At 39.3% G+C, this 26860-nt stretch overlaps 1 protein-coding gene across 1 annotated transcript in view; it reads left to right on the top strand.

The window, feature by feature from the left end:
- Positions 1-26860, top strand: part of LOC122789357 (dual specificity protein phosphatase 13-like) — a 256635-nt gene that overhangs the window by 72468 nt on the left and 157307 nt on the right. The window contains exon 2 of the mRNA XM_044056745.1: positions 20529-20717. Within this exon, the coding sequence (XP_043912680.1) occupies positions 20530-20717 (188 nt within the window). The 5' untranslated portion in view covers position 20529. The remainder of the gene's footprint in view (positions 1-20528; positions 20718-26860) is intronic.

Below are 26860 nucleotides of genomic sequence, written 5' to 3'. Positions count from 1 at the left end.
AGTATTAGGGAAAGAAAGAAAAGATGCAAATAAATCAGGTCTATATTATAAGAACGAAGTTTTAAATAACCAAATGGTCGAATATTTAAAACCTCGCAAGTGTGAACAGAGATTGCCGTAGGGAATTCTTCCCTTTATTCAACGCAGTGTGATCTCGGAGTTGGTATATTTAAGTAGCAGGGGTGTGCGGAGTGCAAAGGGGATTGCCCCATTGCCCAAAGCAATCAGGTAGGTTTTTCTTTTATTTTTACATTTTTTTATTTTGGTTTCGATGTTTTACAACTTCGCTCATATGGTGTCGCCCATGTGGCGTTCGAAGTTGTAAAATTCATTCTTATAATATAGACCCAATAAATCAACTACTGCTTGGTGCTGTGCTTCATGAACTCCATAGTTAAGAATGACAAAATGCAAAACCAAACTGTTACTGTAAACCACTGTAAATAAAAAATCTATCCATTTTCTAATAACCTGCATTTTTCTTCTACAGGGTTGTGGAGAAGTGTACAAAATAAAATAAAACATGTTTTCAGTGTGTTTTTCTAGTTATGAAGAATGTCTCTGAAATGATGTCTCTTTCATTAAACTGTTAACTGTTGGGGCAGTACAGAATTATATCACCTCACTAGGTAATGTCGCATATACTAAAGTTCTGCAGTGTTACAATTTCTTACAATCTTTTGAGTTTGTTTGAAAATTCAAACATAAATAAGGAAAGGGAAATGCAGGAACCTAAGAGGCTAGAGTTGGAAACGAGGTATTAGGGAGTAACAGGGGTGGAGGGAGCTTGGGCAGGCAGCTATTACTGTAAAGCAGAGGCAAGTACATGGTTAAAGGTGGTGAGGGCTGGAAAGAGTCTAGGGCTGGTAGGACTTGAAGGAACTAGAATGGTAAATAACGGCAGATGGAAAGAACCAGGAAAAGTATGAGCACAAGAAGTAAGGATCAGACAGAAAAAAGATATAAGGACAGTAAGAGATTCAACAAAAAGGAAGGCCTGGATGGAGACAAATATGAGGCCAGTAAGGAAAGAGAACATCATTTAGCTCTTCTGTTACAGCCTGACTCTTCATATCAAAGCAATAATATATTTTACCTGTGTGACATTCCTAGCTGAAAAGGAACCTTTCTGAATCCGGATACTAACCCACCTAACAATGAATAAGTAAAGAGCAATCTGTCAATAATGTGTACATGGAGTAGAAAGGAGACAGTTACTACAAAAGAGATGGGAGAATCTAGCAGAAATTAGTTTTCCAGCAGTAGGATAAGGCAAGAATACAGGAACTCACAGGAAAAGGGGAGGACCTAAAAAGAGAAGGCAGTTGATGGAGGATGATAGGATAAGTTAGGAAGAGAGGACCAAAAAATGTAGGCCCAGTAGTTGTAAAACAAGAGACAAGAAGAAATGCAAGTGGCATGAAATCCATTATTGGAAGGCAGGTGGTTAGGAAATATCAAACAGCTAGCATCAAGGAAGTAGGCGATATGCAAGAATCAATGATTCAGTTACCAAAAGGGATCAGAAGCCAGAGGTGGACAGTAGGGCAGGTCTGGCCACAGTGAAGAGTGCGCATGTACTGACTTTGAACAGGGTAGTAAATTAAAGATAAAAAAAATACTGGGAGAAAGGCAGGATCAGGCTTCATCACATGCTCCACATCTGGATGAATAGTTTGGTGACACAGACTGTGGAAGACGCACCTAGGAAAGCAAAAGGATGTAGCCTCAGGATGTCAGACATTAGGGTGCACAGTGCTTCTTGAAGTTCCCAACCGTGTCTGCATACAGTGCTGCAAGGAAAATAAGAAACAGACATTACAATGCATGTCTGCAGAAGTGTGCGAGAGAAACAGCACATGGGTATTGGCAGCAAATGTGGATGAGCAAGGCATAAGCTTGAGAGGAACGTACTGCTGCAGGCAACCTTCAGCTTAGTATCAGAAAGGCATCTCTGCTGTAAGGGAAGATCAGGTGGTATGCATACTCCATAGTTTGGTTGAGAAGAGCGGAAAATAAATAGAACAAATAAGTATGTGAAGGAGAGCAAATAGTACGAAGGAGCAAAACTGAGGGAGGACTGAAGGGGGGTGATAAATGAAGATATTAAAGGTTTAAAGAAGATGAGGGAGAAGGAACAATAAGGGTGTTGGAGTTTTGGGAGGTGAAGCTGTGCAGTGGCAGAAGTCTGGGATAAAAAATTTAGGGGAACTGTATGCCATCTAGAGATCTGATAAATCTGGACATTGGTAGCATCACAGAAACAAAGGAAGTGAGATAAAAGGACTGGCACATGGTAGTTCTAGGTTATCAAATTCTCAAGAGTGATAGAAACAGAAAAGTTGGGAGTGGAGTTTTATGGGAGAGATGGGGTAGCCTGTTTGATGTCACAGAAAGGAGTGGGAATGGACAGCATGGTAGAATGGGAGTTGTGAAGAAATTAAGCACTCTGGCAGAACTGTAGTCAGTGTGTAGGGAAAGCTGATAGTCAGATATCATCTACTGGACATGAGGTATGTCAGTGGAGATGGACAGTCTACTGATAGCCAGGTTCAGGAGTTGGAGCCAGGAAAAACATGGTGGTAGTGTGAAATCTCAGTCTCTTGTTTGCAAACTGGTCACTCCTTACAACAGAAAGTTAAATGATTCTGACAGAAACTATATATTAATAAGGATTAGCTTAGTTGGAGCAAGGTGGCAGTACACAAAATCGTATTCCGGATTAATCCCTCACAAGATTGGGTGAAGTTTGTTATATAAAAAAGGAATCTTTAATGGCCAACAGTTAAGCATGTTAGCCAGCTCTGGTGCATACAGCAACAAAGCCCTGACTGCAGCCCAGGTAACCTGTGTTTAATTAGCCACTTGTCTACTTGACAAAGCTGGCAGGGGAGGATGGGCATGCCTGTCCTGGAAGAATATGGTGGCTCCTGGGGGCAACTGATTTCCAGTGGTCACTAGCACAAGTGGAGGCTTGTACTGGTAGCATGATCACCATGGCTTGGCTCATGAACGTCTTCTGCTGTTAGTGTTTAAGCTAGTGATGGGAGCCCATGGTTGGCATGTGTGAAGATGCTTGCTGAACAGCTTTTTGCTTTTTAACTATCCTGCTACCTTACTTTGTTTAAACCTTTTTTCACATTAGTTTACTGAGAAATATTGAAATGTCTTTTATGCCTCTTTTTGTATCAACCAAAAAGTTAAGTATTTATGAAAACTAAGCACTACATTACTTTTTCAATATTTAAATGCTGAATGTCTGTTACACTCACAGTGTTATTTTCTAATTTCATTTTAAAGTTGTTCTCCTTTCCTTGTTAAACATGATTTTAGTGTTTTTATGTCAAAGCCCACCATTAAAAGTATCTATCGTACAAAAATAGTTATTTTTCTAAAGTACAGTGCACTAAAGAATATGCTATGGAATCTTCCAATTAGCATCAGTCAGATTTGCTGATCCAGAGATAAGGTAAAGCTGTACCAGTGAACACCCCATAAGCAGGTAATTACCACACCTTTGAATCCAACACTGTTCTAGACCTGACCACACTAGTGTTCTTGTTACCAGGCCATGCATCATGATTTCATAGGCACCTCCCAATATACACAAACACACATACACACACACACACACACACACACACACACACATATATATATATATATATATATATATATATATATATATACAGACCTCCCCAACACACAGACAGACAAACCCATACAGATACAAACAAGTTTCTACAGACCCATTAATGAAAACACTCAATCACACACCCACACAAATACTCATACACATACAGAAATGATTTGCCTATACTTACCACCAACAGGACAACCACTCAGATATACACAAACATACACACAACCATGCAGCCACATTCATGTTCCTACAGACATGCACACACACGTCTGTAGGAACATGAATGTATCCTACAGACATGCATACACACCCTCAGTGATATCTGTTTATAGTCTCAGATTTTCTAAATAGCTCTGCTGAGTTATTTTAGTGGCGCCACCATTTCTAAGAGTACATGGTGAGTTTGCATGAGCTATTCCTCTAGACTCTCAGTATTTGCATGCGGCTTCCCCAGCAAGACCACTGTCCAGCCTCCAGCCAGCGTCCACACGACAGACTAGTGGAAGAGTAGTCTATGACTTGCTTTGGCTTACTATACTGCAGAAACCTTCATTGTAATGGTTTCCTCTGTGCAGTAATGGTTTCTGAATCCCAGGAATGGTATTTACCATGCTAATACTCTGACTACTACTGCAGTAAATAGGGAAATGGTGAATACCACTGCTGTAACTAGAAATGTTTTAATGGATTTCAGAACCTGATGATGCTGGTAGAGTGGCTCTGTGATGATACTGGAGTGGTGATACAATATGTTGCGCTCTTGCTTAAGTTTGTGTTTTAATCTTAACCTTATTATATCTTCTATTGTTAGGGTATGTGCTTGTGTTTGTGAGTGTACGCATGCATGTGTGTATATGTATACAATGGATACACACATATTTATACATATATATGTGTGCGTATATATACACACACACACACACACACACATATATATATATATATATATATATATATATATATATATATATATGGGTATACTTCACATCATCGAAACCCCATATAATCAAAGACCACATCGTTCAGACAACAATATCGCAAACCCATTTCAGCAAACTACCGCAGTAACACAAATCTTCTCATGGTAACATTCATCCAAAATGTGACAAAACCTTGTTGGACAATAGGTTATTTACCCTGAGAAGATCTTCATTGCTGTAGTTGTTCGCTGAAATGGGTTTTCGATATTGTCATCTCAACAATGTGGGCTTTGATTATGTGTGGTTTTGACAATCTGAAGGACACCCACACACACACACACACACATATTATATATATATATATATATATATATATATATATATATATATATATATATATATATATATATATATATATATATATATATATATATATATATATATATATATATATATATATATATATATAGATAGATAGAGAGAGAGAGAGGGAGAGAGAGTTACACATCTATTCTTGTTGTCATGGTATGATGTAAGTGTACAGTATTACTTTATTAAATCATTCCTTGATAAGTGGTTGTCTGTGTTACCTTCTCAATGTTTTCTGAGTTTGCTGCTTCTGATAGGAGTTTATTGCAAGAAAAAAAGAAAACAGCCAACTAAATGATCTGGTAGAGTATGTTATTGCATGTAAATATGATTACTTTACAGCAAAAAAAAAAAAAAAGCTAACTCTGTTTTATTTCTTAGTTGCTATTAGAATGGATTAACTGAGAATAACTTTGATGGCTTAGCTGTTAGATGCTACTACAAAAGATTAACTGACAATACCTTACCTGCAACTTAAATAACTGCTAACCAGTTTGCTAGTTGTATGAGGAGATGAGGAAAACATGAAAATATACAAGGCAGTGCCAAGAGGAGGGGGAAGGGAAGATGGAGTGAAATAATAAGGCATACTAAAGAGTATCAACTACTACACTTAGTAATCAAAGTAAAGGGCAGAAATCCTTCACAAATAGATAATTGCTTTCATTATTTCAATCAAAACTATGCAATGAAGCTGTGTAGTTAGGGATCAGAGTAGATGGTAAAAACTCTTCACAAGAAAGTGCTTGCTCCAACATCCTCGCTGTTACTGTATATTACCATACAGTAGGAGATAAATGTGCAGGGTAAACTCCCATTACAGACAGAGGTCTGACCCTTAAGCATCTGAACAGTAGTCAGTATAATGATGATCAAAGCATAAAATATGGGATCCATGACTAAAAGGAGATGTATTAATGAACAACATTCACCAATGTGATCATAAAACAGCATAATGAAATTTAACCATTGAGTTTTCAAACTCGCTTAACATCACAGACCACCACACACCTTCCAACAAGGAAGGCTGTGTTCAGCACAGCCCCATAGTTTAAATATTATAACCCAAAGATTGTCATACCTTAGAGGAAGGAAATTCTATAGTCAGGCACACTGATGTCCCACTCAACAGGCCAAACAAGGAGAAAATTACAGTCAGCTGCCTGTCGGGTGCCAGGATCGGCCACATAACGCATGCACTGAAGTCACTCCACAACAAGTACAAATATGACTCTGTCATTCTCCATGTCAGAGTGAATGACTTGAGATGTACCTCCCTGGACTACATGAAAAGAGACATGGAAGAGCTCTCGGATCATGTGGCCCAGGCAGGTATGATCCTAGCCCTGAGTAGCATCCTGCCTTCGTCCAGAATGACATCACAGTATAAGGACAAAATGATTGACTTCAACAATTGGCTAAGCTTCTGGTGTCATTCAAAGGGGATCCAGTATCTGTCTGCCTGGGATGACATGATCGACAGACCACGATGCTTTGCCAGAGATGGTTTGCACCTGTTGTCCCTGGGATTCAGGTTACTGGCTAAGGCTCTTGCCACCCCTATAGTGCCTTTTTTTAGGCAAAATTCAAAGGACAAAACCACCACTGCAACAGGTACAAGTATACAAAATCTGAAGGTAATGCTACTCAATGCTAGAAGTATAAACCTCAAAATGCACTCTCTCAAGGCACTCCTAAAATGGAGAACATCGATATCTGTGCAGTAACTGAGACCTGGTTCAAGGCTCCAGAGAGCACCCCTGCAATACCAGGCTACAACTCATACTACACTTTTCACCCACCAAACCAGGACCGAAACACTAAAGGTGGAGGAGTGTCCATATTCACCAAGGATATTCACACCACCAGGCTAGTTTCCCAACACAATGCATCTGAAATTCTCCAGGTGCAACTAACACTAGGTAAGACTGCAATCCAAATTGTAGCTTGCTGCAGATCCCCCACCATGCCCCAAGATTTTCACTACACTTTTCTAAACATACTGGGAAAATATTAAGATACAAACAAACAACCTAATACTAGGTGATTTCAACTACCCTGCCATTAACTGGTAAAACTACTCGTGTATCAACACCTTTGCATAATGGTTCTTGGAATTCATAAATTTCAATGCCCTGGATCAACTAATCTATAGTCCGACCAGGGGCTCCAATATCCTAGATCTGGTCATTACCAACATGTGAAATCGATGCTCCACACCTATGGTCACCCCTTCATTGGTCAGGTCTGTCTATAACCTAATCAACCTTGACATCCACATCCCTCCCCCACACCCCAGTAAGGAAACCTCTGTAAAAAACTTCTCCAAAGCCAACTTCATGCTACTCAAGTCAGAAGTGACAAACTTCATGACACCCATGCAGACGAGAACTGAAAGTTCCACTGCTGAATCCTACACTAAGGCACTGTACAAGCACATCCACTCGTGCATGAATCGTGCCATCCCAAATAGAACCAAGATGCTCTCCTCCAAAAAAGAAAGCCAATCTGGTGGTCCCCTGAAATAAGCAAACTTTACAACAAAAGGAAGAAACTGTTGCAGAAAAGAGGAAAATCCCAGGATGCAAAACCTCCCTCAGTAAGAAGCTGAAATCCCTCATAAAATCCTCTAAAGCTAGTTACGAAAATAACATTGCCAAAGATTCCAAAGACAACCACAAGGCATTCTATAGCTATGTCAAGAATCTAAATGCCAATGCTCAGATCTGTTCTGAGCTACAACAGAATGGCATTAAATATACTGATCCCAAGGATATTGCCAATATCCTGACAGATCGATTCAGTGCTAACTTCACTACCCTCTCACCCCCTAAAAAAAAACATCTCAATACCAAAAGATTGCCAAATTCCAGTAATAACAGCCACACAGGTAAAAAACGCACTCTCCAAAGCTAAGAATACAGTATCCATGGGACCAGACAACATCCCGGGCTGTGTACTACATGAACTACAAAATGAACAGGTACCTGACCTAAGTGTCATGTTTAATCATAGCCTTACCTCAGGCTCCTTGCCCACTGAGTGGTACACAGCTACAGTTATCCCACTCCACAAGTGGGGGATCCACCTTGGATCCTGGGAACTACCGCCCCTTCAGTCTGATGAGCCTGATCTGCAAGGCCATGGAACGTATTATCATGGAACCTATAAACAAAGACGTTGGCAACCTTCAAACACTGGACCCCACCCAGTTTGGGTTCATGAAGGGCCGATATTGTCTCCTAAACCTGATTGACTTCTTCAAATCAGTCTACAGAGCTGTGGACGAGGGTAAGGCAGTCCACACAGCCAATCTGGACCTCACCAAAGCCTTCGACACCATCCCCCACTCTGGAATCATAGATAAACTTACTACGCTGGGCATAAATCTGTATGTCACTCGATGGGTTGCCAACTGGCTTACTGACAGAGCCCACATTGTAAAAGTAGCCGACTCCAAATCCAGCTCCAGACAAGTGACAAGTGGAGTACCTCAGGGTTCAGTCCTGGGACCGCTCTTGTTTGACATCTACTTCTCTGAAGTACAGGCCAACACTAAGGGACTCTGGCTAACAACGTTCGCAGATGACTGCAAACTGGTTGCCATTATTGAATCCCCAAATGATGTGGATAGTCTACAAAAGCGCCTTACAGAAACAGATGCTTGGTGCCAGAGCCATGCGCTCAAGCTCAATGCCAAGAAATGTATAGTTATCCTCCTTTGGGAAAAAACATGCACCCATAAATTACCACATAGGTGGCAGTACACTAAACACTGAAAGTGTGACAAGAGACTTAGAACACAGGTGGACAGTGGTCTCACCTTCGATAACCACATCGCCACAACAATCAGGAAATCCTTCTATGTGGCACACCTCATCACTAAGGGCTTTTCATCCAGAAAAAAGGACATCATTGTCCTACTGTACTCATCCCTCATTAGACCCATTATAGAATACAACACCCCATTTGGTATGTACCACTCAAGACATCTGCAACAACTGGAAAGGCCGCAGAAATACCTCACTAAAAGAATCACAGGCCTAAAGCAGATGCCTTGTGCTGACCGTCTAAAAAACTCCAGCTGTACTCTGCCACATATCGTCTACTCAGAGGCGATCTCTGCTTAACATACATGGCCATGTCAAGCCCAGAGCTGTTGGACATGCTACACTTAAAGAAATCCCAATCCCTCAAAGCCAGACGTTCCAGGGATCTAAACCTTGTCATCACAATGAACAAAACATGCTGGAGGGATAGGTTCCTGACCCAGAGACTCCCCAGACTCTGGAGTAGACTGCCATAGATGTCAAGCAGAGCGCCTCTTTGGCCTTCTTCAAAAGGAACCTTGATGATTGGATGGGAGATAGGAAATTCACCCAGGGGATCACGTCAGTCGCCCTGCTTAACAGGGGTCCAGAGAAGTAAATATTGTGGGAAGAAATAGCCTGGGAATTGTTATGGCTAGGTTTGTATAGGCCCTAGGGCCGATAGTCTAGTACCAACCTATGAACCAAGCTACAGCAAACTCAACCTTTTTATAAAAAATGACAACCATCACAAATTGGTGATCACATTTTCAGTGCTGTTCATTAAAATCTCATTCCTGCTGCACAAAATAAGGGTTAGGTAAGTTTATGAAATTTTTATCAAATTTGATAAAGGTTGTGAACCAGTGAAGCAAGTAATAAATGAGGGTTTGAGTAAAAGAGATGGGCTTAGAGAACTTGCCTACATATTCCCTATATGAAATGGTGGTGTGCCCCAGGAGCCAGAAGAGTGGAAGGGAGAATACAGAGAAAATGTGATCAAAGAAAATCCTTTCATGTCTAAAAGCGGAGGTAGGAAGCAGGAAGGAGATGGGACATTTAAATAAGACTGAAGAGATGAAGGTGAAAAATGTGGTTGGAAAGGAAGGTGAGAAAAGGTGTAGTACAGGAGAACTATTGTTAGAAGGAATAAAGGCAAGAAGGCTAGCGTATCTAAACAGAAAGTCAAACAGATATGCATCGCCGGGGCAAGAACAGAGAAGACTTGGTCACCAAGGGAATCAAGATATAGGCAAGAAGGACAACATTAAAGTGAAGCCAGTATCAAGTCTTAAGCTACAAAACTGAAAGAGGTATCCAACATGGTCAGCAAGGATGCCCTAGTGTTGTGGTGCATATTGATACTAATGAACTATCAGACGGGTCAGTGGCGATGGTAGGAAATGAGGTCAGAAGGCAAAATATGTCACAATGAAGGACTGTAAGGTTGCTTTGTCATAGCAATACCAGTAGAAACTGTATAAAGAAACAAATGATTAAGGAATACAGTGATTGTTTGAAATAGTGAACAGGGAGCTAGGACTCGAGGTGGGGGGGTGAGGGAAGTCTGAAGAAGAGATATGTTTTCTATTTGAGTAGGGCTGCACATTACCCGGAAGGGGTAGTACTGTTGAAGGAAGGACTAAAAATGCATTTTTCACTAAATTAAGAAATGGTAGAAAGAAGAAGGCTATGCAGTTAGCCACCAGGCATAAAATGTCTGCAGCCTTAGAGAGAAAAGTGACTCCGATAGGGAATGTGTGATGTCATTGTACAAGGAATCTGGGGAAAATGTGGGATCTGCAGTCAGTGATGTAAAGATGTTAATGTAGTCATCTCGGATAAGGGAACACAAACCTGTGAGGAGTGGGAGAGAAGGAACATGCAAGTTTCAGGTTATAAGGGGTACAGGAACAAAAGTAAAACTGAGAAATTAGGATGGAATGGTAATCTATGAAACAGAAGATATCAAAATCAGGTGACAGGAAGAAGAACAGTGCCTAGTAAAAGAGGGATAAATATCAAAGGCCAAAACCAAAGTAATCACCCTGATAATCAAGGGGGGGGAGTAAATGGATACAGTGTATTGATCTGCTGACATGCCAAAGAAAAAGGATGAATGTCTGCAGAGAGAAAGATAATAAAAGAACAGAGTAAAATGGGGAGAGTCACAATGATAGAGGATGTGAATGTACTACAGGCAGCCTGGGAGGACATATTCCTTTGGGATGACAGGAAAAGTAAGAGGAAGATGACTGGTTCATGTCACCCTCGCCAATGGCACTAGTTCAAATTTTACTTGAAATAAAATAAAATGAATTTGAAGTGGAAATCCATTTCTGAGGGACATAGCCCCCCCCACACACACACACACAGACACACACACAAACACACGCACACACACGCACACACACGCACACACACGCACACATGCACACACACACACACACACACACACACACACACACACACACACACGCACGCACACCATCATAATTAACAGTATAACCTTAGAAGTCACTTATGTTAATGGAAACAGGAATTTCTCCTTCAGTAGCCTCATTCAGAAACAGCATACTTTTGTCCCCAGCAAAAGTCACACTAACAACTGTCACATTAACTGTGTACTAACAAGTGAGTAAATACTTGAAAGGAGCATAATCTTACATGTAGTACTAACCAAGACAAATAAAGTGTTACAGATGCCATGGTGATGGCAACAGTGACCATGTCACTGTGGAGTTTAGAGCAAGGACAAAGATGAAGTCATGGGAATACAAGACAGTAAATTGCGCAGTTAGGCAAAACAGGAAACAAAGAGAGTGAGAAAGGGGATTGCAGGTGAACCAAAAGAATACTTAAACCATATTCCACAACTGCTATGATTTAGGCATAACACTATCATTTAACCCTCACATTTATCCCTGTTCCTCCTAGATTTATTCTGTTCTTCAAAAAGTCAGAAACAAAGCCTATAAAAAGATCCACTACTACTAACCATATAGGGTCTAATATATAAAGACCTTCTGTTGTGAAAAATAAGAAAGTGCTCTTTTTTCTGAAGTGCTACGATTTTTAATCTTTGGAGGCTGAGAAGTATGATGTAAGCTAAGCACATCAGTCAGAGATGGAGTGCTTCAAGATGCAGAAGCAGGACTGAGGAAGAGTGGAAAAGGCAAGAAGAGTACAATGTTAGTGAAGCTATGTAACGAAGTGAGACAAGTGATTACAGGCAAAGAGGGAATGCATGGGAATGCTTCCACTATGTAAGACCGAGAGATTGCTGCCGAAAAAGAAAGCTCCCCTTCAAAGGGAAAGTGATAGATAAAAAGAATACACTGTCAGACTGAGTGGTAGTCAAATAAACCAAATACACACACACACACACACATATATATATATATATATATATATATATATATATATATATATATGATGCATTGATGAATTGATGAATTGATGAATTGATGCAAAGAGGCAGGCAAAAGTTTTCTTTCTGTAAGCAAATGCTGTAAAAATGAAATAAAAGCAAACAGGGCAGCAAGAACAGGCAAAAAAGTGTGGGGAATAGAGTCACGGGATAAGGAGATCACAATCAAGTTTTCAAAACACACTGGACAGACTATATCTAGAATAATTGCTTCCTTATGTAAAAAAAAACAAACCATCAGATCTAGAATAATGCATGCATTTCTAGAGACACCACAAGAAGTAGTTGAAATAAATGGAAAGCATTCAGGGGAAAGCCATAAGGTTCATTGAAGGAAGGACTGAAAGAATTACAGAATCTGGAGTTGTTGCATTTGTATTCATTAAATACTAAGGGAGACATGGAAATGCAATATAGGTGGGTGCACATGAAACTCCATGGGATAATGAAATGTGGAACTGAAGCACAAGAGAGAGACAGAAGAAAAAGAAGTCACCAGGTGTAGCCACAAGGCATTCATTTTTACCTGAACCTGAGAAATAAGTACTTGTATCTCATAGGGAAAGTTCTGGACACTTTTAATAAACTACCTAAGTGAGTAACAAGTTGTGAACCCTCAGCAAAGGTGGTAATGGACACCTAGAAAAGGTTGAACAAACCTGGGTGGAGGGGAAAAATAGATACATATTTGATACACCCAACTCACGGCAGATTAAGCAGGTAAGTTAATGCATTCTGCTCTCACATTATTCAAAATAATGTAATACTAAAAAATATGAATGACTTGACATTTTGCATAGGGTCCTCAGTGTCAGACAATTATCAAAACACAAGTTCTGCCTTCATTCCTCATTCCAGGCAACTGAATAAAATTCCACTACTGACATTGTAGTGAAGTACACTGCACACCTGAAATTCCACATGTCACATGAGGAGTTAAAGGAAGCAGCCTGTCCCATTTACCTGTTCTAATATTCAACTTTATTTTTTTTCAAATCATTTTTTATTTTCCAAATAATATAATGTTTAACAATACAATCATCAACAAACAAGTATTATAAACCTTTATATACACTATCTACAATTGACCTGAACAAAGGAGGGGAAAAATTAATAAAATATATGAAATTAGTAACAAAAATTTATAATATTCAATTAATAAAGTATAAAGTTACACATTAATTATTTAGGGTTCATTTTAATGTTTCAGTAAGAGTTAAAAGTTTTCCCAAGGATTGTTTGCCCATGTTTTAGGTGAAATTCTCAATTCCTTCACCTTGATTTCTAATGTCACTGTTTCTTCCATCAATCACAAGAATTCTTCCAGAGTAGGCTGTTGTGAAGACTTTCACTTTCTAGTTATATATTTCCTTTCCACAGCTAGTATGGACCAAAGTAGGTATAGATCTTTTTTATTGATTTCAATAGTATCATTAACATTTAAGAGGACTAAAAATTTGGTTAAAATAAAGGTATCTGTGAATATAGCTTGGAGAAAAATAGTAATTTATACCCAGAATTTTTTTATATTAATACAATCAAAAAATATATGATACCAATCAGCTTTACAGTTTAAAGAATATCTCCAACAAATGGATTTATCAAGTGAATTGAATTTGGCTAATTTATCAGGTGTAATAAATGCCCTGTGAATGTATTTCCATGTAAATATTTTCCATACTTGTAAATTAAATGTTAAGTTAACAGAACTTAAAAGATTTGTTTTAATCTCAATTGATAGATTAGTGTGACATCCTTTTGCCATGAAATTCCAATATCTTGCATTAGGGTTAGTTTTATATGTTATCAATATTTTGTATAATTTTGAAATTAGATTTGTCCAATTATAATTGTCGTAAATAATTTCAGACATTAGACTTATCAAATGTGGACTAGTTTTATAAGAATTAATAATTTTACTATTAAGGTCCTTAACATATATAATATGCTTTGTAGTATCAACCAATCTGCTGATGGAATGTCATATTTATTCTGAATTTGTTGAATGTCTAATACTACTTGATTCTCTATACAATGTTGCCAACAAGTGAAGTTTTCCCCTCCCATCTAGTTAAAATAACATTATGAATATTATTGAAGAAATTCTTTGTAGAGCTAAAGGGTATTATCAAGTCTAGCCAAATCTTAATATCTGTGTTAGTATATATAAATCTTCTGAATAAATTATTATTATATTCAACTTTAGATGAATGCTAGATCCCAGCTTCCCAAAAAATTAGCAGGACTTCTGTAGCGCCGACTTATACTTTTCGCATATATTTCATACTTTATAAAACTACTCCACAAAATATATTGGATAATTAAGTTGGTATCCATGAATAAGAAAATCAGAGCCAATATTTTGCACTATGGCTAGCCTGAATCATCTATAATTAGCATCCAAATAACATACTAATTATGAACAATTCATGCATTCTAGGCACACTACAAAGCATTGCTTAACTACAGAAAAAACTTCTGTTTGGGGGAATATACACTCTGCATATTTTAATTATCCAAAATGTGACGTACTACTTATTTTATTTATTTATTTTACATTTGTTGACCGGGCTAGTCTAGCTGGATATATGTCCATTTTCAGTAGAGGCCCAGGGAGAAAAGCTCCACAAAGATCAGACAACATTAAAAATATTTAAAATTACAAAATTTTAAGATTAAAAACACAATAACAGTTACAAAACATTAAAGTTCAGTTACAGATATATTAAAGTTCAGTTAGGATGAAATACAGTACAAAACATTAAAGTTCAGTTACAGATACATTAAAGTTCAGTTAAGATAAAATACAGATAAAATACCCCTTCCCCTATTTTCACTATTAAGGTTTTTTTTTTACACTGTGGGAAAGTAATAGAAGGAAGAGGTAGATTCCCAGAACAACAAAGTCATTAGTAAGGAATGGGAAAAGAGACTAGTTATAGAAGAGAAGAAAATCAGGAATGAGAGAGAGTAGTAAAGGGGAAGTTACCCCACTAGCAGAAGCAGGTAGGATGTATGTTAAGTCTATCTTGGGTATGCTAAGTCCCACTTAGAGGTAATAACCTTAGAAGTGACAATAATGTAAGGTGGAATAGCTTAGGAAAAATTATTGATGTTGAAAACAGGAGGAGAAAGTATTAGTCAGGGTTAGTAAAAGGACAGACCCAGTGGCTAGTAAGATAAAATTTAAGTTTATTTTTGAAAAGTAAAGTAGAGGAGATACAAGTGAGTTCACCAGGCAGTAGGTTCTAGCTTTTACCCACAGTATTAGAGAAAAGGGAAACTCCTGTTTTATTACTGGGTTTATGTGTGGATGCTAGTAGTTTATTAGTTGAGCGTAGATTGGAAAGATTTTTGTATGGACCGATAAGATTTGTAAGAATTGGTGTTTTCTCTGGATAATAAAGGATTTTATGGGAAATAATTAGTTGCTGAAATAAGAACTGATTGTGTAGTTCCAGCCAACTGAGTTGGTTTAAATTTAGGCAGTGATGGGTTCTAAATGGGGAGCCGGTAGCAAATCTGGCTATACTGTTGTAGGAGATTGACAGCTTGTTGAGGTTAGCTTTTGATAGGTTTGTGTATATAGGAGAGGCATAGAAGAGAGTGCAGATGAGGTTGGTGTAGGTAATAGTAGTTCTGACTGTAGGAGTGAGGAAGGGCTTAATTTTGTAGAGGGAGCCTAGCTTTCGGTTTACCGATTTTATTGTGGTATTGATATGAGTATCATAGTTAAGGTTGTGGTCAATAGTAACCCCTAAGAGTTTGGTTGTTGTGTCAGGAGATATGGCTGTGCCGTTTTTGGATTTTATAGAGAAGTGAAATGGGGTGGACTTTTGTGCAGGAGTAAATAGCTGTAGTTTAGTCTTTTTAGGGTTGAGGAGGAGACAGTGCTGTAAAAAACAATCGTCTACAAGCTCAGAGACACTTTGGGTGAGGGCATGGAGTTCAGATGGAGTTGTAGCTGAGGAGATTAAAGTGGAATCATCAGCATATTGTATGGTTACAGCTTGGGGAATACTAATAGCTAGATCATTGATAAAGATGGAGAATAGAAGAGGGCCTAAGATAGATCCTTGGGGTACACCAAAGGAGACAGGAAGAGGGGTGGGTAGAGTGTTTTCCCAGAGCACTGCCTGTTGCCTATTATCTAAGAAGGACTTGAACCAGTGTAGTGCTTGAGTGTCAAGTGAGAGGGATTTCAGAAGATTCAAAAGTATTTGATGATTAACCATGTCAAACGCTTTTGAAAGATCAATGAAGATAGCAGAGGACAGGATATTATTGTTACGGTTTTTGTTGATGTGGTCAGTAAATGAAAGGAGGGCAGTAGTAGTGCTATGGAAGCGTTGAAAGCCATACTGAGAGCTAGCTAATAGGCCATTTCGTAGAAGGTGGTCAAGTAGTTGGCGGTGGATGCATTTTTCCATGATTTTAGTTAAGGAAGAGAGTAGGACAATTGGACAAAAGTTGGAAAGTTCTGTATAGTTCCCACCCTTATGAAGGGGGATAATATGTATGATTTTTCAGATGGTTGGGCTGGTACCTTCTTTTATGGTTCTGTTAATTAAGATTGAGATAGGGTAAGCAATAACTTTGGTTGCAATTTGAATATACTTAGCATGCAGTAGGTCTGCTGAGGGGGTAGAGGGTTTGAGTTTTTGTATTAGGGTACAGATGAGGGAAGTAGGGACAGGTTGGAGTTGGAAAGTGGGTGGAGAGATAAAGAAGGAGTGGTGGATTTGTGGATACAGGAGGTAGTGAGTTGGCAAGAGACTGGATAGCTTCAGTAAAGAAGGTGTTGAAGGAGTCAGCAATTTGATTGGGAGTGACTTGGGTTATTCCAGAGAGGGGGGGGTGTCTTAGTGGTGCCTGGATGAAGGAGTCTATTGATCCCTGACCAGAATTTCTGTGGGCTTTGTTGGTTAGTTTGCTGGAGATGAAATAAGTTTTTTTTTGTCTAATAGAATAGATGCTTTAGTAGAGTTTTTAAGTTGTTTAAATTTTATGTGATCAGAAGGGTCATTTGAAGAATGCCATCTAGACAAAAATTTGTTTCTCAGCAAAATCTTTTGTTTGGTTTCTTTTGTAAGCCATGGCGCAGTTTTGGTCCATGTTCTGTAGGTTATAGGACAGGATGTATTGGTCTTATGTCGAATTAAATAAGTTAAAGAGTGATCACTCGTCATCGGGGAGGATGCCTACCATGTAGATTGAAGACTGAGTATTTATAAGGCTCCAATCAAGGATTGATTCTTTGTTGGTGGGTTTATGGATTCGAGTGGGAGAGGTGACAATCTGAGAGAAGCCATGAAGGTTTATGTGGTTAAAAGGGTTATCATTATTACAGGTATTACAGTCAATATTAAAGTCACCTAGGACAATGGTTTCTTGAGGATAGTTAGTGGACAGCCAGCTGAGGATGTTTTCAAGGGAGTTGATGTTATCACCTGGAGGAAAATATGAGCATAAAATATAGATGGACTTACAAGTATTTAGTTGTAGCTTGGTGAAAAGAATTTTGGAATTGGTATTAGCTGGAGGACAAGTGTCTAGTAGTGTAAGTTGGAGCCCTGTTTTATATATTAAGGCCACGCCCCCTCCCTTCTTGTTGGGGCAATCAATTCTTAAAATACTATATCCTGGAGGAGTGATTTCGTAGTCCTGGGTAGATGGTTTCAGCCATGTCTCAGTTAAACATAGAATGTCAAAGTTGTGTACCTCAAGTAGGGCATGAAGTGAGTTATTTTATTGTTAATACTACGTATATTTAAGTGACCTAATAAAAGGGAGCTAGGAGGCTTTGTAGGATTGTGTATGGAAGCAGAAGAAGGACTAATTGTGTTGATAGGGGTGTTATTGGTAGGGCCAGGGTTGGGATGAATGTCACCATCTATAAGGGGGTGAAGGTGTAATCTGTAAGTGTGAATAAGAGTAAGATTCAGTAAGTTATGTGCTCTCTTGACTTGGTAGTGTTTGTAGGAAATATGGGTGGCTCTGTGATACATTGGGAGGAAATAGTTGGCTGTGCATGTTATGTTTATGTGTTTCAGGGTGGTTGATAGAGCAGGAAGGGATGTTTGTTTCGAGTTCTGGTGGAAGTTAGAGCAGTGAAGATGTTCATAGGCAGTTAAGATATATGGAAGGAAAAGGAGAGGGAGAATTGAGAAAAGAAGTAGGGGAGTAAGGTATGGGGATGTAGGTGAAATAGGCATAGTGCTGAAGAAGTAGAGAGTGGGGAGTGAGAGGTTAAGAGTAGAAGATGTAATGGGAGGAGTGGTGAGCTAGAAGGAAAACCTTAATGAGGTGTGGAATGTGATTGGCTGTTAGGTGAGTAGGAGTGGTTAGTGAGGTATAAGGCTAGATGCAGTGGGGGTTGGGTGAGATTTGGGGGTAGGGTAGGGGAGTGGAGTGAGCCCGTAGGGTGAACGGAACAGGAAGAGCCAAGTAAGGAGGAAAACCAGCCTGTGAAAAACAATCAGTAGAAATGCTGACTGTTAGAGGTAGGTTTAGGTGCAGGTAAGTAAAGGAGGTGATAGATGCAGTAATAGTCTGGTTAGGTTGGGTCAATAGGCAGATGAAGGTGAAAAATGGAAGCTTAAAGTAAGTCTAGGCAGAAAGAAGTAAGGTATACAACTAGTTACGTGCAATGAAATAAGTAAGGTAAAACTAGTTTCCTGAGTGTTTCAAAAGTGAGGGAGTGGAATAGATGAATAAGGAAGAGGGTCCCATCTAGTGGGGAAAAGCTATAATACAGTATTAACACCTGGAAGGAAAGAAGTGGATCTAGTAGTAGGGGAGGAAAATAGTAAAGCAAGGTGAAGGCTGCGAGAGGGGGTAGGGGGAAGTAAAGAAGTAGAAAAGAGTTAGGGTTACCACCTGTCCCACTTTGCGAGGGACAGTCCCTCTTTGGGCAGTTGTGTCCTGACAAAAAATATTAAAAATGGCAAATGTCCTGAGATTGTAGGACATAATTATGTCCCATATTTTATGTAATAGTTGCATAAAATAGTTATTTCTATATCTAAAATACCTAAATGTTACAAGAAACAAAATAAGCAACTAAACTGCTACAAGAATAAGCTTGTATTTAGGCAAAAGAGTAAAGTTCTATCCTTTGTACTGACCATGGGTATGTGTCGGCCTGTAAAATCTGATGTGTGTCCCGAAAATGTCCCACTTTGGCCATTTGAAAAGGTGGCAACCCTAAAAAGAGTATGGCTGCTGGCTATCCTGGTAAAGGAGAGTTATTAAATGAACCTAATATTTAAACAAATATACTTTACATAAAGCAACTAACATACTTTCTTGCTTTCTTGAGGGGATGAACTCGGGGAGAGGTTGGCTTCTATTCCTTATTGTAGGAAAAGGCAACAGGTACTATTGTTTAGCAGGAATCCTGGTCAGCAGATAGGACAGGTACATAACACTAATGCAGGACAGGGAGCTTACCAAGCTGTAGCATCCTTCACTAGGCTTGTAAGCATGTACCAGAATGCCTCACTGAAGCCATCTATGTTCTTGTGTGAAGTGCACCATTGCTTCCTTTGAGACAGCAGGAAAACCTACTCAGTATCTGTATTGACTGCTTCTCCAGATGTCTTACACAGACTTTAAAGAACAGCTTAACCAGCAGAATATCACCACTATCTGCAAAACTAACTCCAAAATTCAAGTCACCTCTTGTCCAACTTTCCTTTATAGCTGTGAGTTCCAACTAACTAAGCAGAATTCTGTAGAAAGTGACACACATATTTCAAAAAACTTCACCCCCCAAAAAATTAAGCCAAGCTTTTTCAACTTATTTTATTTATTTACTACTTTTTGTTGGCTTTTTGTTTTAATATAATAGATAAAAAGTAAAGATTAAAGTTGCAATATGGACATACAATAACTGAAAGGCAGCCGTACTAGTGAATATCTACAATCAGTAAAATATAGTCATTTCTTAGTTATACATGTCAACTTGGCATATACAGCAAGGTTTAAAATGTCAATTTACAATGTTAAATTATTACATTACTACAAAGTGAAGTTCAACTATATCTGTAGAGATATTTTTATTTGTAGAAGTGGAAACTTTACTTTTCCTCAGCTACTATATGAATAGAATGTTGAGAAGCTCACAAAGGAGTATCAATGGTGCATTAAGTGTAAAAGTAATGGAAGAGACAGTCACATGAAATGACTTCATTTAGTAATAATGCAAGGCTAACTTCCAAGTTCAGTTACCTGTACATGTGAAAACCTCCCGAAGTTCTGGGACCACATGAAATGCAGCCAGAGCTTGGTATTTTGCAGCACTGTGTGATGATCTTTTATGAAAACTATTTTATTGGTTTTGTTTTGTTTTTTAGAATGGCTTGGGAACCACGCTATAAACGCGACTTGTTATCCCAGAAAAGCTATAAAGAAAACGAGAGTCATAGCAGTGAAAATGAATATGAAACTCCACCTCTCTCTGATCTTCAGCGACTTCTCTGGATTAATCGATCTTCAACAGGCAGTGTCAATGAAGTCTGGCCAAATCTGTATTTGGGAGATGCGTAAGCTTTACAAACTTTCCTCAGAATGTACATATGAATAATTCTAATTAATTTCTCATTTTCCATTTTCACTACTTTCAGTCATGGCTTTCCTTCATCAACTAAAAGTGTAACATGAAAACATAAAAGTGGAGTGCCTAATGAAAGATGACATCCATCTAGCCTACCTGATATATCTGTCTCATCTCATACAACTTAGATAAGATGCAGTTCAGCAGCCTCTGGCCTCCACCCTCAAAGTGTACTTCCTTTAACATGCATTCATGGATTCAACATTGGTTATGCATCCCATGTTATTCCAAGGAAAGATACTATATGAGCTATATGTCAACCAGTCTGTCTATAAAAGCCCACTGGAAGCCAATGCCCCATTCTATTGATCATCTGAGAGCAATGTCTGGTTCAGTGACTTTTTTAGAATCATACAGTGGACAAATGGAGATAGAAGAAATCAAAACCTGTACCTGGCTACACATTAATATATTTAGAGCATTAATCCTCTGTGCTAAATGACTGCCTCAAATTTCTTGTAAAATATTTCTTTTTAGTCTTGTGAACAATGTACCACTTGATTCTTGAGCATCTCTTTCAGAAATATGGTACCATCTTGAACTTTTTTTTTTAGCCCCACATTGACTATGTTCAAGCCTTTCATCCCAGGTCCCAACTGACCCATCAGTTACTCCTAATAGCCAGAGTTGCCCTATTTGTTCTCTGATCAAGGCAAGGGGCCAAAAGCACATTTAATTTCTAATCATGGTAGGAGCCCATTTGTTCTCTCAGAAGGCGGAAGTTGGACACTGGGAGTAGACCATCATACTATGTGGGGGGAATGCCTAAGTCCCTTCCAAACTAACTCCTTCCCCCTCACTGTCTGACTCTTGTAATAGCTGCTTTCTAAGGATATGTATGCATGCATTATACACACATGCTAGTTCCCCCTCGTCTTCTGAAGTGCAGTGTCATCCCTGACCATAATCCTACATGTATTACTTCTTATACTCCTACAGAGTTCAACAAAGACTAAAACAGATGAGCCAGCACTGTCCATTCATGCCCACCCACCCCATCTGGTTCTTCCATCTTCTCATGCTGCTAATCAAGCATTGGTCATCTAAAGTATAGTAAGGGATTTACCCACTCAACCCCAGAACCAGGACATCTTCAACTTTTTTTATGAGGTTCTTGAAGATTTTTATCACATCCTTTCTGTCTGCTACCTTTCCATAATACTAAGCATTAAGTTCATTCAAATTATCCACATGTAGCCATTCCAGTGATATAGAAGTATAAAGCTCTGACTATGACACAGGCGACCCTGATTCAATTTCTGTCCTGAGTAAATAACAGATTGGCAAGGAAGGATGGGAATGCCCATCATGGAGGAGGATGATACTCGGGCATCTCCAGACAATGATCCTTGGTAGAGGCTGGTGACATTGTCAGATGAAGTGTGGTCAGTAACGGGCAGTGGGGCTTGGCTGAGATGCTGTGGAGGTGGGTGATATGCTATGGATCCCACATTGCATGCTCCCCAGGACCATACCATGCTGCTACAGAAGGGAGGTGGGAGTAACACTGTAGGCCAAAGTAAGATATCTTCTGGATGGAAGCTCAGACGTACTGAGCCCTGTTGCCTACAATCCATGACCAGCCTCAGCAATTACCTCTAAGTCTGGAGGAGGATGAAGTAGTAGGTTGACCCTGCACGAACAGGGTAGTAGGACTGGGCTGGTCATAATGAATGAAGTGTGAGAGGAAAAAGCAAAAAAAAAATATTTTCATATAACTTCTTATTCAGAACTTGAAACAATTTAATCACCATTAATGCAACTGATCATTCTTGTCTGTATATAGTAGATCTAAAGTGACCTCACAATATCTCTATACACAGGGATGCTAACATGCTTTTTTTGTATCTGGGGAAATCTTTGCCTCTGTAGCACATTGCACCCATCACCAGAGACACACACACACACACACACACACACACACACACACACACGCATGCACGCACGCACGCACACACACACACACACACACACACACACACACACACACACACACATATATGGGTTCATGTCTATGGATCGACAACTTACTATATCGACATCCACTTCACCGACATCTAAAATAATCGACACCACAAATCACGGACTTTTAACAGGTAAGAGAATTATATTTCGCTAATCATGCCTACCATGTTTTAGTAAGTATGGCAGTGTTATGCATGTCTGGTAGGCATGATTAGCGAAATTTAATTCTCTTACCTGTTAAATGTCCGTGATTTGCGGTGTCGATTATTTTAGATGTCGGTGAAGTGGATGTCGATATAGTAAGTTGTCGATCCATAGACATGAACCCACACGCACACACACACACACACACACACACACACACACACACACACACACACACACAAATATCCTATCTGACTTTTCAACACTAAAATATTGCCCCCCAGGTTCTATTCCATATTTAGTTTTGTTACTGCCTCCTATTACTCTGTATTGTTCCTTTATTTGTTTCTCCAGTACATTACTTTACACACGACAATGAAGCTAAGCCAGCAGTCCCTTGACTATTCCTCCAATGATATCAAATCCCTGTTCAGTATTTCCTCTCACAAATATATTTCCGTTGCAGTTCTTCTTGTGTAGGCCACAAGCTGCACTTCTGATTCCAGTCTCACAATAAAGTCACCTCTAAAGGCATTCAACAGGACCAGCACTGACACATGGCATATCCACCTGATGCTCTGGTAGAGTAGAGGAAAAAAGCCCTGACTGTGGCACAGACAACCAGGGTTGAGTTAGGGTCTTACGTGATATAGCAGCAGGGAGGGGTGGGCATTACCATCCAGAGAGAGGGCAATCTCATGGGCTTTCTCTCACACAACAATGCCTGGTGGAGGCTGGGGACATGAAAGGAGGTGTGGTCCAACTATAAATTAGAGTAGGAACATAAATGAGCTGCTGTTGAGGTGGGGAGATATCTCAGCACATTTCCACTGTAAGCCTGCCATCAGAATGAAACCAAAGGGAATGTGTAGAGTGGGAAAAAGACAATGTAGGGTATAATAAAGAAAAAAAATTAGCAGATGGTAGTGTGGCCATATCCACCTGGACAGGCTTAAGATCTGGCTGGCCCTGGCCATATAGAGGAAGTCTGGATGGTTAAGAGGCAAGTCAATCTGGAGATGAATGTGGGACACTGGGGTAGGGAGCTACAGGATGACTTAAGGGGACAAAAAAAAAAGATACATCCCTATAGTAACTACCTTGACTTTAGACTTCATATATTACCTTCTGTGATAAGTTCTGAAACCATTGTCTGAGCCAGGCTTATGTCGCTCTAATAATCACTCTGATTTAAGGCTTTATGCATCGATTCTTCCTCATGGTCACCAGGCTCAACAGCCTGCATACTCATGCCACATCATATACAGAGAATAATGCAGTTAACACCTACTACAACAGTACCTCTCTGCCTTTATTTTTCTCCTATGGATAAAGGGAGTGTTGGAACACATTAAGAGACTTAATACAAAAAATATAGCATAAACTGTACAGAAAAAAGACATGGTAAGGCCTTGCTGTGTCTAATTACAGTGACTGCCAAAAAAGCAATTACTAGAAAACAGAAATCAAAATCTAAACCAACTATACTAGTAGTAGTTAATATAGCAACAGAGATAAAACAACTGGAACAGAGATCTTTAGAAAACGGTAGGAACAAACTACACAGGAAAAAATGAGAACTGTGGGAACAATACATACAGAGGAAGAATGAGGTTTAAAAGAAGACAGGACTTAAATGGGCTATGTAATGTTTGACTGAAAATGATTGGGTGTATTATAAGCGACGTATAATGTTTGCAACAGGGAGTGTGTCAGTATGGCTTGTGATGTAAAATGCTTGCAGCTAGGATTGTGTCTGTGTGGTTTGATTTCATTCATACAAATTTATGATTGCTTATGTCAGAAGTGATGGTTTAATAAAGATATTTCTTGTATAAAAAAGGGTCAGGAATTGAATAATTTCTGTAATGTTGCTTAGGTTATATGATACTTCAACGAAAGTGCACTTTCGTGAATTCCGGTTCAGCAAACCGGCAATCTAAATAAAACAGAGCACTAGAGTGGGGATAAGGGAATATACCTGTTTCCCCATTGTAGTACAATCTCTGAGTTAGTATATTTAATGTAGTGGGGGTGTGGGGGGCTTGCTCCCCTGCAAAATGTAGTTTAAATTGTTATTTTTTATTTTAATTGCTGGTTCACTGAACCGGAATTCGAGAAAGTGCACTTTCAGTGTAAGTAAGGTCGTACTTTCTTTGTTCGAAATAATGGTATTTCGATCAAAGAAAGCAGACCCATATGTGTGTGTGTGTGTGTGTGTGTGTGTGTGTGTGTGTGTGTGTGTGTGTGTGTGTGTGTGTGCGTATGTGTGTGTGAAGTATAATGTTTGTTAATGTTAATTTGTTAATACAGTTTGATTACTTTTGTATAAATGTAAATTTGCCTATGTCACAAATGATAGTTCAAAAAAAGTTTTTAAAAAAAGAAAAAAATCTTATCTTTAGTGACTTTACTACTTCAGGTCACTAAACTGTTTAATATTAATAAAACAGTGACATCTCAGAGAAACTTTTTTCAGAATACCATATATATTTACTTTCTTAGTACTTAAAATTATGTGCATCTTAATCAGGCTCTGTGGCATAGATGTTTTGGCCCACATCTAATTAACAACCTGTAGCTGAGGGTCCTAGCCAGGAAGGAGAGGCAGATGCTGGCTTGTCCATCCTAGAGGGAGCTTGTTGGCAGAGTCCTTCCATAAGAACTGCAGTTACAAGGAGGTCTATGACTGCAGCATTTGCAACAAGGCACTCTGGGGAGCATAAGCTCATCCAAACGTGCTTGAACTCTAGTTGGACTTGTGGGTGTGCTGAAGCATACACTTGTATAGGATCTAGCTTAATAGGTACTGCTTTTTTACTCTGCCCATTGTGGGTGTGCTGAAGCATACACTTGTATAGGATCTAGCTGAGTAGGCACTGCTTTGTTACTCTGCCCATTGTGGGTGTGCTGAAGCATACACTTGTATAGGATCGAGCCTAGTAGGCACTGCGTTGTTACTCTGCCCATTGTGGGTGTGCTGAAGCATACACTTGTATAGGATCTAGCTTGGTAGGCACTGCTTTGTTACTCTGTCCATTGTGGGTGTGCCGAAGCATACACTTGTATAGGATCGAGCCTAGTAGGCACCGCTTTGTTACTCTGCCCATTGTGGGTGTGCTGAAGCATACACTTGTATAGGATCTAGCTTGGTAGGCACTGCTTTGTTACTCTGCCCATTGTGGGTGTGCTGAAGCATACACTTGTATAGGATCTAGCTTAGTAGGCACTGCTTTGTTACTCTGCCCATTGTGGGTGTGCTGAAGCATACACTTGTATAGGATCTAGCTTAGTAGCACTGCTTTGTTACTCTACCCATCCATTGCTGCTGACTAGCATCAATCTCCTACAAGGCAGCCACCAACATCCACAGAGTTTGCTAAGCAAGGATGATATGAAGACAGATTGCCAGGTCTATCTTCGCTATCACATATTCAATGCACACACACATATGGACAATGTTGAACTGCCAGTCCTGTTCAGTATTTACAAAAAAACTACTATCTCCTGCTGGATGAAGGACATGATCCTTGCCTCTCAATTCATTCTCAAGATGTCATAGAATTCTGAGAGATGGGAGGAATGAATGGCCAAATAGAGGACAGCTGCTTGATGGGACAAGGGAAGAAAGAAGGCCATAAAGAAGATTAAATAAATACATCCATGTGAAGCAAAGCTCATCCCCAACCCTATGCAACTGTAAATTGGACCAATGAATGGGAAATCGCATATTTAGCCCTGGTGTGGCATCTATGTCCCCAGTTGACAAGAACAGCCTATGAATGCTTGATGTGGATATAAGCCTATATAGTAGCTCTAAAATTCGTTAGGGGCATTGACACGTCAGCAATATTTTAGTAAATTTGGGGTACGCTTGGCTAGGCTTAAAATCACTCTAATGCTCATAGCCTAGTAACAACCTATGAAATGTGTAAATCTTTTTAGGTTCATGATATTTTCTTT

The sequence above is a fragment of the Protopterus annectens genome, chromosome 14.part0, assembly GCF_019279795.1.
Source record: "Protopterus annectens isolate FY-2018-M chromosome 14.part0, PAN1.0, whole genome shotgun sequence".
In the NCBI taxonomy this organism is placed as follows: domain Eukaryota; kingdom Metazoa; phylum Chordata; order Ceratodontiformes; family Protopteridae; genus Protopterus; species Protopterus annectens.
The sequence above is the reverse complement of the archived record's forward strand: the minus strand, read 5'-3'. Positions and strand labels throughout refer to the sequence as shown.